General features: G+C 39.0%; 1 protein-coding gene across 1 annotated transcript in view; it reads left to right on the top strand.

Annotated features, from left to right (window-relative positions):
• The window catches only part of LOC128648501 (UDP-glucuronosyltransferase 3A1), an 85,826-nt gene that overhangs the window by 45,671 nt on the left and 24,400 nt on the right, over nt 1-15,755 (top strand). Inside the window, exons 4-5 of the mRNA XM_053701208.1 lie at nt 7,254-7,788; nt 14,450-14,681. Coding sequence (XP_053557183.1) covers nt 7,254-7,788; nt 14,450-14,681 — 767 coding nt within the window. The remainder of the gene's footprint in view (nt 1-7,253; nt 7,789-14,449; nt 14,682-15,755) is intronic.

A 15,755-nucleotide genomic window follows, 5' to 3' on the forward strand; every position in this document is an offset into this window, starting at 1 on the left:
TGTTATTGTATCACATGCAATAGTGGCACTGTATTTGTTTAAACACACCGGCATAATGTTCTATTGATACACAGTTATATGTTATTGTATCACATGCAATAGTGACACTGTATTTGTTTAAACACACAGGCGTAATGTTCTATATTTACACATTTATATGTTATTGTATCACATGCAATAGTGGCACTGTATTTGTTTAAACACACCGGCATAATGTTCTATATTTACACATTTATATGTTATTGTATCACATGCAATAGTGACACTGTATTTGTTTAAACACACCGGCATAATGTTCTATATTTACACATTTATGTGTTATTGTATCATAAGCAATAGTGACACTGTATTTGTTTAAACACACAGGCGTAATGTTCTATATTTACACATTTATATGTTATTGTATGACATGCAATAGGGACACTGTATTTGTTTAAACACACCAGCATAATGTTCTATATTTACAAATTTATATGTTATTGTATCACATGCAATAGTGACACTGTATTTGTTTAAACACACAGGCATAATGTTCTATTAATACACATTTATATGTTATTGTATCACATGCAATAGTGACACTGGGGCCTATTTATTAAGCCGTCAACCGCAAATACGCTGGAATTCTGCAGCGTAATTGTGGCGAGCCTGATTCCTCTTATTTATCAAACCCTACAGACTGGCTGAAGTAGAATTTTGTGACATAACATACGATCCGCCGGTCTCAGTCCGACACAGATCGATGCTTACGTCACTACAGATGTTCCGAATGCAAATTCGGCACTATCTGACTACTTTTGAAAGTTAACAAATTTCTACCAGGTACACTCGGCACTATTCCGGCCCTGCGTACTGGTTTTCAATCCGTCACCCTGGAGGCGGCAGATGCCATAGGAATCAATGGGAGTCTGAAAGCAGCTAAAGCTCATGTTTGCTGCTGCCCGATATCCCATTGATGCCTATAGGAGAATACAGTTATATTTACACCTAACACCCTAACATAACCCCTGAGTCTAAACACCCCTAATCTGCCGCCACCGCCGCCACCTACATTAACCCCTAAGCTGCCACCCCCAACACCGCCGCCACCTACATTATGTTATTAACTCCTAATCTGCCGTCCCCAACATTGCTGCCACTATATTAAATTTATAAACCCCTAAACCTAAGTCTAACCCTAACACCCCCTAACTTAAATCTATTTTAATTAAATATAAAAAAAATTACTATCATTAACTAGATTATTCCTATTTAAAACTAAATACTTACCTATAAAATAAACCCTAAGCTAGCTACAATATAACTAATAGTTACATTGTAGCCATCTTAGGGTTTATTTTTATTTTACAGGCAAGTTTGTATTTATTTTAACTAGGTAGAATAGTTATTAAATAGTTATTAACTATTTACTAACTACCTAGCTAAAATAAATACAAAAGTACCTGTAAAATAAAACCTAACCTCATTTACAATAACACCTAACACTACACTACAATTAAATACAATTAAATAAATTACATACAATAAACTAAATTATATACAATATCTAAAGTACAAAAACAAACAAACACTAAATTACAGAAAATAATAAACAAATTACAGAAATTTAAACTAATTACACCTAATCTAATAGCCCTATCAAAATATAAAAGCCCCCCAAAATAAAAAACCCTAGCCTAAACTAAACTACCAAAGGCCCTTAAAAGGGCCTTTTGCGGGGCAATGCCCCAAAGTAATCAGCTCTTTTACCTGTAAAAAAAAATGCAAACAACCCCCCAACAGTAAAACCCACCACCCACACAAACAACCCCCCGAAAAAAATCTAAAAAAACCTAAGCTCCCTATTGCCCTGAAAAGTGCATTTGGATGGGCATTGCCCTTAAAAGGGCAGTTAGTAGTGATGTCTCGAATTGTTCGCCGGCGAATAGTTCCCGGCGAACATAGCTTGTTCGCGTTCGCAACGGCGGGCGAACATATGCGATGTTCGATCCGTCCCCTATTCGTCATCACTGAGTAAACTTTGACCCTGTATCTCACAGTCTGCAGACACATTCCAGCCAATCAGCAGCAGACCATCCCTCCCAGACCTCCCAGCTCCTGGACAGCAGCCATTTTAGATTAATTCGGAAGCTGCTTTCTTAGTGAGAGGAGGGACAGTGTAGCTGCTGCTGATTTAATAGGGAAATTGATAGCTAGGCTAGTGTATTCAGTGTCCACTACAGTCCTGAAGGACTCATCTGATCTCTGCTGTAAGGACAGCACCCCAAAAAGCCCTTTTTAGGGCTAGAATATCAGTCTGGTTTTTTTTTCCCCTGTGTAATCTAATTGCAGTTGCCTGCCTGCCAGCGTGTGTGTCAGGCTCACAGTGTATACTGTGCCCACTTGCCCAGTGCCACCACTCATATCTGTTGTAACAGTAGTGTAAATTTAAAAAAAAAAACTTTTTTGACTGTGAAACATCAGTCTGCTAGTGTAATCTAATTGCAGTTGCCTGCATGCCAGCGTGTGTGCCAGGCTCACAGCATATACTGTGCCCACTTGCCCAGTGCCACCACTCATATCTGGTGTAACAGTAGTGTAAATTTTTTTAAAAAAACTTTTTTGACTGTGAAACATCAGTCTGCTAGTGTAATCTAATTGCAGTTGCCTGCCTGCCAGCGTGTGTGCCAGGCTCACAGCGTATACTGTGCCCACTTGCCCAGTGCCACCACTCATATCTGGTGTAACAGTAGTGTAAATTTAAAAAAAAAAAAACTTTTTTGACTGTGAAACATCAGTCTGCTTGTGTAATCTAATTGCAGTTGCCTGCCTGCCAGCGTGTGTGCCAGGCTCACTTGCCCAGTGCCACCACTCATATCTGTTGTAACAAACAGTAGTGTAAATTTAAAACAAAAAAAACTTTTTTGACTGTGAAACATCAGTTTGCTAGTGTAATCTAATTGCAGTTGCCTGCCTGCATGCCAGTCTGTGTGCCAGGCTCACTTGCCCAGTGCCACCACTCATATCTGGTGTAACAGTAGTGTAAATTTAAAAAAAAACTTTTTTGACTGTGAAACATCAGTCTGCTTGTGTAATCTAATTGCAGTTGCCTGCCTGCCTGCCAGTGTGTGTGCCAGGCCCACTTGCCCAGTGCCACCACTCATATCTGTTGTAACAGTAGTGTAAATTTAAAAAACAACAACTTTTTTGACTGTGAAACATCAGTCTGCTAGTGTAATCTAATTGCAGTTGCCTGCCTGCCAGCGTGTGTGCCAGGTCCACTTGCCCAGTGCCACCACTCATATCTGGTGTAACAGTAGTGTAAATTTAAAAAAAAAAACTTTTTTGACTGTGAAACATCAGTCTGCTTGTGTAATCTAATTGCAGTTGCCTGCCAGCGTGTGTGCCAGGCTCACAGCGTATACTGTGCCCACTTGCCCAGTGCCACCACTCATATCTGTTGTAACAGTAGTGTAAATTTAAAAAAAAAAAACTTTTTTGACTGTGAAACATCAGTCTGCTAGTGTAATCTAATTGCAGTTGCCTGTCTGCCAGCGTGTGTGCCTGGCTCACAGCGTATACTGTGCCCACTTGCCCAGTGCCACCACTCATATCTGGTGTAACAGTAGTGTAAATTTAAAAAAAAAACATTTTTGACTGTGAAACATCAGTCTGCTTGTGTAATCTAATTGCAGTTGCCTGCCTGCCTGCCAGCGTGTGTGCCAGGCTCACAGCATATACTGTGCCCACTTGCCCAATGCCACCACTCATATCTGGTGCAACAGTAGTGTAAATTTAAAAAAAAAAATTTTTTGACTGTGAAACATCAGTCTGCTAGTGTAATCTAATTGCAGTTGCCTGCCTGCCAGCATGTGTGCTAGACTCACTTACCCAGTGCCACCACTCATATCTGTTGTAACAGTAGTGTAAATTTAAAAAAAAAATACTTTTTTGACTGTGAAACATCAGTCTGCTAGTGTAATCTAATTGCAGTTGCCTGCCTGCCAGCGTGTGTGCCAGGTCTACTTGCCCAGTGCCACCACTCAAATCTGGTGTAACAGTAGTGTAAATTTAAAAAAAAAAAACTTTTTTCACTGTGAAACATCAGTCTGCTTGTGTAATCTAATTGCAGTTGCCTGTCTGCCAGCGTGTGTGCCAGGCCCACTTGCCCAGTGCCACCACTCATATCTGTTGTAACAGTAGTGTAAATTTAAAAAAACAAAACTTTTTTGACTGTGAAACATCAGTCTGCTTGTGTAATCTAATTGCAGTTGCCTGCCTGCCAGCGTGTGTGCCAGGCTCACAGCGTATACTGTGCCCACTTGCCCAGTGCCACCACTCATATCTGTTGTAACAGTAGTGTTAGTTTAAAAAAAACAAAACTTTTTTGACTGTGAAACATCAGTCTGCTAGTGTAATCTAATTGCAGTTGCCTGCCTGCCTGCCAGCGTGTGTGTCAGGCTCACAGCGTATATTGTGCCCACTTGCCCAGTGCCACCACTCATATCTGTTGTAACAGTAGTGTAAATTTTAAAAAAAAAAGTGCCCTTTATGGATTAAAACCAGACTCTGCATCAACTATGTAATTTTCCATGGGAGTTTTGCCATGGATCCCCCTCCGGCATACCACAGTCCAGGTGTTAGTACCCTTGAAACAACTTTTCCATCACTTTTGTGGCCAGAAAGAGTCCCTGTGGGTTTTAAAATTCGCCTGCCTATTGAAGTCTATGGTGGTTCGCCCGGTTCGACCGTTCGCGAACAGTTGCGGAAGTTCGTGTCCGCCGTTCGCGAACGCAAATTTTTAGGTTCGCGACATCACTAGCAGTTAGCTCTTTTGCGGCCCAAAGCCCTAACCTAAAAATAAAACCCACCCAATACACCCTTAAAAAAAAACCTAACACTAACCCCCTGAAGATCGACTTACCGGGAGATGTCTTCATCCAAGCCGGGCAGAAGTGGTCCTCCAGGCGGGTAGAAGTCTTCATCCAGACGGCATCTTCTATCTTCATCAATCCGGAGCGGAGCGGGTCCATCTTCAAGACATCCGACGCGGAGCATCCTCTTCAGCCGACGACTACCCGACGAATGAAGGTTCCTTTAAGTGACGTCATCCAAGATGGCGTCCCTTAGATTCCGATTGGCTGATAGAATTCTATCAGCCAATCGGAATTAAGGTAGAAAAAATCCTATTGGCTGATGAAATCAGCCAATAGGATTGTACTTCAATCCTATTGGCTGATTGGAACAGCCAATAGGATTGAACTTGCATTCTATTGGCTGTTCCAATCAGCTAATAGGATTGAAGTTTAATCCTATTGGCTGATTGCATCCGCCAATAGGATTTTTTCTACCTTAATTCCGATTGGCTGATAGAATTCAATTGCAGTTGCCTGCCTGGACGTGGATGACGTCACTTAAAGGAACCTTCATTCATCGGGTAGTCATCGGCCGAAGAGGATGCTCCGCGTCGGATGTCTTGAAGATGGACCCGCTCCTCGCCGGAAGGATGAAGATAGAAGATGCTGTCTGGATGAAGACCTGCCGCCTGGAGGACCACTTCTGGCCAGCTTGGATGAAGACTTCTGCTCGTCTGGAGGACCACTTCTGCCCGGCTTGGATGAAGACGTCTCCTGTTAAGTCGATCTTCAGGGGGTTAGTGTTAGGTTTTTTTAAGGGTGTATTAGGTGGGTTTTATTTTTAGGTTAGGGCTTTGGGCCGCAAAAGAGCTAACTGCCCTTTTAAGGGCAATGCCCATCCAAATGCCCTTTTCAGGGCAATGGGGAGCTTAGTTTTTTTTAGTTAGGATTATTTTGGGGGGGTTGGTTGTGTGGGTGGTGGGTTTTACTGTTGGGGGGGTTGTTTGTATTTTTTTTTTACAGGTAAAAGAGCTGATTACTTTGGGGCAATGCCCCGCAAAAGGCCCTTTTAAGGGCTATTGGTAGTTTAGTTTAGGCTAGGGTTTTTTATATTGGGGGGATTTTTTTATTTTGATAGGGCTATTAGATTAGGTGTAATTAGTTTAAATTTCTGTAATTTGTTTATTATTTTCTGTAATTTAGTGTTTGTTTTTTGTACTTTAGATAATTGTATATAATTTAGTTAATTGTATGTAATTTATTAAATTATAGTGTAGTGTTAGGTGTTATTGTAACTTAGGTTAGGTTTTATTTTACAGGTACTTTTGTATTTATTTTAGCTAGGTAGTTATTAAATAGTTAACTAAATAGTTAGTAACTATTCTACCTAGTTAAAATAAATACAAACTTGCCTGTAATAAAAATAAACCCTAAGATGGCTACAATGTAACTATTAGTTATATTGTAGCTAGCTTAGGGTTTATTTTACAGGTAAGTATTTTAGTTTTAAATAGGAATAATGCAGTTAATGATAGTAATTTTATAATCTATAATTAGATTTAAGGTACGGGGTGTTAGGGTTAGACTTAGGATTAGGGTTAATAAATTTAATATAGTGGCGGCGACGTTGGGGATGGCAGATTAGGGGTTAATAAGTATTATGTAGGTGGCGGCGGTTTCGGGGGGGGGGCAGATTAGGGGTTAATAAGTATAATGTAGGTGGCGGTAAACTCCGGCAGCGACGGTTTAGGGGTTAATAACTTTATTTAGTTGCGGCGGGGTCCAGGAGCAGCAGGATAGGGGTAAAACAGTTTAGTATAGTGTGGGTGTTTAGTGACAGTATACAAATAAAGCTGGGAAAAAGCCGAAGACCAGCAAGATCGATGACTGTTAGTTAACAACAGTCCGCTGCTCATCGCCCCGTACTTGGTGCGTGGCTTTTTGACAACTTTTTTGGTAACCTTGGAGAACGTATTCAGGTCCGCGGCAGCGATGTTAGGCGAACGTATTGGTGCCGGCGAATGCAAGTAAGTTGACGGGTTGATAAATAGGGGTCACTGTATTTGTTTAAACACACCGGCATAATGTTCTATATTTACACATTTATATGTTATTGTATCACATGCAATAGTGACACTGTATTTGTTTAAACAAACAGGCATAATGTTCTATATTTACATATTTATATGTAATTGTATCACATGCAATAGTGACACTGTATTTGTTTAAACACACAGGCATAATGTTGTATATTTACACATTTATATGTTATTGCATCACATGCAATAGTGACACTGTATTTGTTTGAATGCATAGACATGCACTTAAATTGTCTTAAATGCATTATACAGTATATAATGTCATTAGTTTGTATGTTCAATCAGTGAATGTACTTAATGACTTTTATTTCTCTTGCAGATCCAGCCTTAATGATTATATAACATTCATGGGCCAGCTGTCAAAACAGTGCAATGCAACATTAAATCAGACAGATATTTTAGACTCATTAAAGGCTGACAAATATGACATTGCGGTGATAGACGCTTTAAACCCTTGTACTTTTCTGGTTGTCGAAAAGCTTGGTGTACCTTACATAGCTTTCTTTCCTGGGACCTTTGCTAATGGTGAACATATTGGATTGCCCACGCCTTTATCCTATGTTCCTATATTCCAGTCCTCGCTAACAGACCACATGGATTTTTTTGAGCGTGTGAAGAACATTTTCATGTATTTCGGTTCACATTTCGTAGAAAGAAAAGTTCAAGCCCAATTTGAGGATGTCATTAAAAAGCATTTCCCCTATGAATCCAGGCCATTTCTGTCTGACCTCTACCTCAAAGCAGAATTGTGGCTTTACAATACAGATTTCTCGTTGGATTTTGCACGCCCACTTTTGCCGCATATACAATACATTGGTGGTCTATTAGCAAAACCAACGAAACCTGTATCACAAGTGAGTATGGTTTTTCTCAAGGGGTCAATTAAAGGAGCATCCTAAAGCAAAAATGACATGCTTTAATTTGTAATTTTTTATTATTGACCCTAAGGGGCCGATTTAACAAAGTGTGAGCCGACATGATCCGCAGTAGTGGATTATGTCCGCCACACATTGACAAATGCCGACAGCATACGCTGTCAGCATTTATCATTGCACAAGCAGTTCTGGTGAACTACTTGTGCAATGCCTCCCCCTGCAGATTCGGTGTCAATCAACCCGATCGTATGCGATCGAGCGGATTGATGTCCGCTGCCTCAGAGGAAGCGTACGAGTTAAGGAGCAGCAGTCTTAAGAATGCCTTTAAAACGTTCCCTGAAGAACATCATATTAGTGTTTACTAGTGAATAACATTTTTATAGAATTTTAGAGTGTTATATATTTTATTTAAAGGGATGCAACTCGCTCCATCTGATTATGAGTACCCCCCTAGGTTTTACTGTAGCCATCTGAAGGAGAGTTGCTGCACATGTGCAAACATACCAGCACTGGAATGCAGTGAAAGCTAGATTTCAACATGGCATCACCCTTGACTAGTGGAAGCAGGGTCGGCTCCAGAACGAATGAAATGGGGAGGCTTTTTTTTTTCACGAGGGGGCATGCATTTAAAAAGCATGTATGAGAGTCAAAATAAGAGCAGACCTACTGTGGCAGTCCAGGGGTTACATTTATCAGATCTCTGGCTGTGCAGGAGTTAGATTTGTTTATATTTCTGGATGTGCAGCGGTTACATGTGTCATATCTCAAGGAGTATAGGGGTTAAATTTATAAGATGTCTGGCAGTGCCGCAGCAGTTACATTTACCAGATTTATGGCAGTGCAGGGGTTACATTTGTCATATCTCAGGAATGTCTCCCACATATGACAAAGCCAGTGGACACTGTTTGCATGTGTAGCTCTACTAATGACCCTACTAATGATCAAATAAGCTTTTAAGTGACAATAAATTTGAGTGCCAAGCAGCACATTACTTGTACATATATTATTAATGATATTTACCAGCACACACACAGTATATACAGTATGTATATACACACAAATTATATATATATATATATATATATATATATATATATATATACATATACATATACATATACACACACACACACACATATATATATATATATATATATATATATATATATATATATATATATATACACACACACACACAGTATATCTATCTATCTATATATATATATATATATATATATATATATATATATATATTTACATACTCACACACACACTGTGCGTGTATATATATATATATATATATATATATATACACACACACATACACACGGTATATATGTATATACACACACACATATATATATATATACACACAAACAATATATATATATATATATATACACACAGTGTGTGTATTGTGTGTATGTATGTGTGTGTATATATATATATATATATATATATATATATATATATATATATATATATATATATATATATATATATATATATATATATATATATATATAAAATAAAACAACCTTGGGGACAAATAGGAGATGTTTTGAAACATGTAAATAATAAACATAAGGCTATTTCACTCATTGTCCTACAGCTACATATGAAGTGTGTGTATTTGAGCACCTATAATCTGACACACATTTTACACTGATCACTGCAGATAAAGCAGGCACAATGCACACAATTTGCTTCTTTATCTGTGGCTGCCAGGACATAAAGCACAATAGGGAAGGGATACTACTCTCACACACACATTGGTTATACGGCTGTGTTTTCACAAAATAACTTCTGCCTTCCCTCTCACTGGCCTAGATTTGGAGTTTGGCGGTAGCCGTGAAAACCAGCGTTAGAGGCTCCTAACGCTGGTTTTAGGCTACCGCCGGTATTTGGAGTCAGTCAAAAAAGGGTCTAACGCTCACTTTTCAGCAGCAACTTTTCCATACCGCAGATCCCCTTACGTCAATTGCCTATCCTATCTTTTCAATGGGATCTTTCTAACTCCGGTATTTAGAGTCGTGGCTGAAGTGAGCGTTAGAATTCTAACAACAAAACTCCAGCCGCAGAAAAAAGTCAGTAGTTAAGAGCTTTCTGGGCTAACGCCGGTTCATAAAGCTCTTAACTACTGTGCCCTAAAGTACACTAACACCCATAAACTACCTATGTACCCCTAAACCGAGGCCCCCCCACATCGCCGACACTCAATTAAATTTTTTTAACCCCTAATCTGCCGACCGCCACCTACGTTATCCTTATGTACCCCTAATCTGCTGCCCCTAACACCGCCGACCCCTATATTATATTTATTAACCCCTAATCTGCCCCCCACAACGTCGCCGCCATCTACCTACACTTATTAACCCCTAATCTGCCGTCCGCACGCCGCCGCCAGCTACATTATAGCTATGTACCCCTAATCTGCTGCCCCTAACACCGCCGACCCCTATATTATATTTATTAACCCCTAATCTGCCCTCCCTAACATCGCCGACACCTAACTTCAATTATTAACCCCTAATCTGCCGACCAAATCTCGCCGCTATTCTAATAAATGTATTAACCCCTAAAGCTAAGTCTAACCCCAACACTAACACCCCCCTAAATTAAATATAATTTTAATCTAACGAAATTAATTAACTCTTATGAAATAAACTATTCCTATTTAAAACTAAATACTTACCTGTAAAATAAACCCTAATATAGCTACAATATAAATCATAATTATATTATAGCTATTTTAGGATTTATATTTATTTTACAGGTAACTTTGTATTTATTTTAACCAGGTACAATAGCTATTAAATAGTTAAGAACTATTTAATAGCTAAAATAGTTAAAATAATTACAAAATTACCTGTAAAATAAATCCTAACCTAAGTTACAATTAAACCTAACACTACACGATCAATAAATAAATTAAATAAAATACCTACAATTACCTACAATTAAACCTAACACTACACTATCAATAAATTAATTAAATACAATACCTACAAATAACTACAATGAAATAAACTAACTAAAGTACAAAAAATAAAGAAGAACTAAGTTACAAAAAATAAAAAAATATTTACAAACATAAGAAAAATATTACAACAATTTTAAACTAATTACACCTACTCTAAGCCCCCTAATAAAATAAGAAAGACCCCCAAAATAAAAAATGCCCTACCCTATTCTAAATTACAAAAGTTCAAAGCTCTTTTACCTTACCAGCCCTGAATAGGGCCCTTTGCGGGGCATGCCCCAAGAAATTCAGCTCTTTTTCCTGTAAAAAAATACATACAATACCCCCCCAACATTACAAACCACCACCCATATACCCCTAATCTAACCCAAACCCCCCTTAAATAAACCTAACACTAAGCCCCTGAAGATCTTCCTACCTTGTCTTCACCTCACCGGGTATCACACCGATCCATCCTGGCTCTGATATCTTCATCTAAGCCCAAGCGGGGGCTAGACATCCATCATCCGACGGCTGAAGAAGTCCAGAAGAGGCTCCAAAGTCTTCATCCTATCCGGGAAGAAGAGTAGATCCGGACCGGCAACCATCTTCTTCCAAGCGGCATCTTCTATCTTCATCCGATGAGGACCGGCTCCATCTTGAAGACCTCCACCGCGGACCCATCTTCTTCCGACGACGACTTCCTGACGAATGACGGTTCCTTTAAGGGACGTCATCCAAGATGGCGTCCCTCGAATTCCGATTGGCTGATAGGATTCTATCAGCCAATCGGAATTAAGGTAGGACAATTCCAATCAGCCAATCAGATTGAGCTCGCATTCTATTGGCTGATCGGAACAGCCAATAGAATGTGAGCTCAATCTGATTGGCTGATTAGATCAGCCAATCGGATTGAACTTGATTCTGATTGGCTGATTCCATCAGCCAATCAGAATATTCCTACCTTAATTCCGATTGGCTGATAGAATCCTATCAGCCAATCGGAATTCGAGGGACGCCATCTTGGATGACGTCATTTAAAGGAACCGTCATTCATCGTCTAGTCGTCGGTTGAAGAGGATGTTCCGCGTCGGCTCCAGAAGAAAGAAGATTGAAGATGCGGCTTGATAGAAGACTTCATCCAGATGATGGACTTCCGACTTCAGCCCGAGGATGGATTTCTTCAGTCGCCGCTTGGATCCAGACTTCAGCCCGAGGATGGACGTCACTCTTCAGCCCCCTGCTTGGGCTTGGATCAACACTTCCGAGGCTTGGATCTAGAGTTCCGAGGACGGATCGGTGAACCTGGCAGGGTGAAGATAAGGTAGGAAGATCTTCAGGGGCTTAGTGTTAGGTTTATTTAAGGGGGGTTTGGGTTAGATTAGGGGTATGTGGGTGGTGGGTTGTAATGTTGGGGGGGGGGTATTGTATGTTTCTTTTTACAGGCAAAAGAGCTGAATTCTTTGGGACATGCCCCGCAAAGGGCCCTATTCAGGGCTGGTAAGGTAAAAGAGCTTTGAACTTTTGTAATTTAGAATAGGGTAGGGTATTTTTTTATTTTGGGGGGCTTTGTTATTTTATTAGGGGGCTTAGAGTAGGTGTAATTAGTTTAAAATTGTTGTAATATTTTTCTAATGTTTGTAAATATTTTTTTATTTTTTGTAACTTAGTTCTTTTTTATTTTTTGTACTTTAGTTAGTTTATTTCATTGTATTTATTTGTAGATATTGTATTTAAATAATTTGTTGATAGTGTAGTGTTAGGTTTAATTGTAGGTAATTGTTGGTATTTTATTTAATTAATTTATTGATAGTGTAGTGTTAGGTTTAATTGTAACTTAGGTTAGGATTTATTTTACAGGTAATTTTGCAATTATTTTAACTATTTTAGCTATTAAATAGTTCTTAACTATTTAATAGCTATTGTACCTGGTTAAAATAAATACAAAGTTACCTGTAAAATAAATATAAATCCTAAAATAGCTATAATATAATTATAATTTATATTGTAGCTATATTAGGATTTATTTTACAGGTAAGTATTTAGCTTTAAATAGGAATAATTTATTTAATAAGAGTTAATTAATTTCATTAGATTAAAATTATATTTAATTTAGGGGGGTGTTAGTGTTAGGGTTAGACTTAGCTTTAGGGGTTAATACATTTATTAGAATAGCGGTGAGCTCCGATCGGCAGATTAGGGGTTAATACTTGAAGTTAGGTGTCGGCGATGTTAGGGAGGGCAGATTAGGGGTTAATACTATTTATTATAGGGTTATTGAGGCGTGAGTGAGGCGGATTAGGGGTTAATAACTTTATTATAATAGCGGTGCGGTCAGGTCGGCAGATTAGGGGTTAATAAGTGTAGGCAGGTGGAGGCGACGTTGTGGGGGGCAGATTAGGGGTTAATAAATATAATATAGGGGTCGGCGGTGTTAGGGGCAGCAGATTAGGGGTACATAGGGATAATGTAAGTAGCGGCGGTTTACGGAGCGGCAGATTAGGGGTTAAAAATAATATGCAGGGGTCAGCGATAGCGGGGGCGGCAGAATAGGGGTTATTAAGTGTAAGGTTAGGGGTGTTTAGACTCGGGGTACATGTTAGGGTGTTAGGTGCAGACGTAGGAAGTGTTTCCCCATAGACAACAATGGGGCTGCGTTAGGAGCTGAACGCGGCTTTTTTGCAGGTGTTAGGTTTTTTTCCAGCTCAAACAGCCCCATTGTTTTCTATGGGGGAATCGTGCACGAGCACGTTTTTGAGGCTGGCCGCGTCCGTAAGCAACTCTGGTATCGAGAGTTGAAGTTGCGTTAAATATGCTCTACGCTCCTTTTTTGGAGCCTAACACAGCCATTCTGTGGACTCTCAATACCAGAGTTATTTTAAAGGTGCGGCCAGAAAAAAGCAAGCGTTAGCTACGCGGGTCGTTACCGACAAAAATCGAAATCTAGCCGACTGACTGTTAGCTTCTCCCAGCACTTCCTGCAGAGGTCTGATGATGTCATCATCTCACTTCAGCTCTGTAGTAAGTGGGCTAGCAGGAGGAGGGGCATTGCAAGCCCTAGGTTAACTGTGAGAGCACCAGCAGGGAAATGCAACTTTATTTGTTATCTGGTTGTAAATAGAGGATAGTAAAGAGATTAGCTGGGCCCTCCAGTGGCGGATCTCCAGGGTCCAGTGGCTGCAAATGGTTGATGCAACATTTGGGACCCTGGACATTCCGTCACTTTTAAAATGTAAAAAAAAATTATATATTTTTTTTAAAATCACTTCTCTTGCCCTGGGGGGGCATAGCAATCCATTTGGGGGGGCATTGCCCCCCCAATGCCCCCCCCTTAGAGCTGACCCTGAGTGGAGGTAAGGAATAACCTCAATACGATGCTAATAAAATGTATTTAATGTTTAATGTCCCTTTAAGAACTACTTTAGGAAAGTAGTTCTACAGAATCTGTTTGGACTCTACAAATGATAATAATAATAATAATAGTAGGTGTGATGAAACCAACCAATTAGTTTGTGTCAAACAAAGCTAATCTCTCCCATGATCCAGTTAGAAGTGATACTATTTCCTGCATGTTCCGCCTTTCCTGAGAATTACCTACATTTTAATCACAGTACAATTATGTTTTTTTTATAGTTAACCTTACTCAGTATGATCAGATCTGACATTTCTTTTGCACAGGAACTGGAAGAATTTATATCACAATCTGGAGAATCTGGTTTTATTGTTGTGACACTGGGCTCAATGATTTCTTCGTACCCTAACTATGAAATATTAAAAGAGATGAATTCTGGATTTGCCAAACTCCCCCAGAAAGTTATCTGGAGATACCAAACATCTCAGTGGCCCAAAGGTCTCAAATTAGCATCAAATGTTAAAATCATGGACTGGGTCTCTCAGAATGATTTATTAGGTAAGATGTTATGCAATTCTAGATAATGTCAATGTGCGTTCAGTGAACTGTTATACCAGCTTCAGAGCATTAAATGCTTCTTTAGGTGCATTTTTGTATTTGAAATAGCAGTGTTTGCTCATTGAAACCTGAGCCCAGAACATGTTCATTAACCTGAGCCCAGAACATGTTCATTAAAATGGGCTGTGCATACAGAAAGAGCACATCTCTTTATATGATCCCTCTCACTATCTATATTACAGTACAACAGCCCTATTTACTTTGTTTGTTTTTTTTGCTTTGCTTTATTTAAGAGCATACCTAGGTAGGACGATGAACGTGCATGTGTTTTGAACAAAATTTGGTGTAAAATTTAATAAATAGAAATAAAGTGGGAAATTAGTTAAAATTATAAGCTCTTTTTGAAATTCATCTTTAATTGGTACAGTGAAATGCATGCGCTACTTACGTATCCGTTTAACCCAATCACATATGAAACACTTCAATAAAAGTAATAGTAAATTTTAATCAATAATACCATATACCACATGACAGTATGTGATGAAAACATATTGTTTAAATTAATATGAGAGCTGGAAATGCCTTTTAAATATAAATACTTTACCTTTCAATATCCATTTTTCAAGTATCACCTTGATCGACCACTTCCTGTTGCATTTTTTTGACAAGTGGGCATTACAGCCAATGAGAATACCATTGCCCACTTATAAAAACCCATAGCTGCAGCTCTATAGCTGTGGCGCAGAAGCGTGTGGCTATAGATTTGAACATAAAATATTTATAATGCATTTTGAGCTCTCATACTAAATAAACAATATTATTTCTCACAATACAACCATGTTGTGCTAAATCATTGATTAAAGGTTACTATCACTTTAATTACTAGATTTCTTTTATCAGGGCCACTTTTCCATTCCATTAGAGTTTGACATACTAATACCAGCTTTTGAGCCACGATCCGATATGCAGCAAATTTTGCGCTGGTTTGGTATCACATATACGGCGTAACATAGAAGTTACGCTCGTATATTTCTGCCTTCAGCCGTAGTTTTTTGGCCCATAGACAGGTATACC

The sequence above is a fragment of the Bombina bombina genome, chromosome 2, assembly GCF_027579735.1.
Source record: "Bombina bombina isolate aBomBom1 chromosome 2, aBomBom1.pri, whole genome shotgun sequence".
In the NCBI taxonomy this organism is placed as follows: domain Eukaryota; kingdom Metazoa; phylum Chordata; class Amphibia; order Anura; family Bombinatoridae; genus Bombina; species Bombina bombina.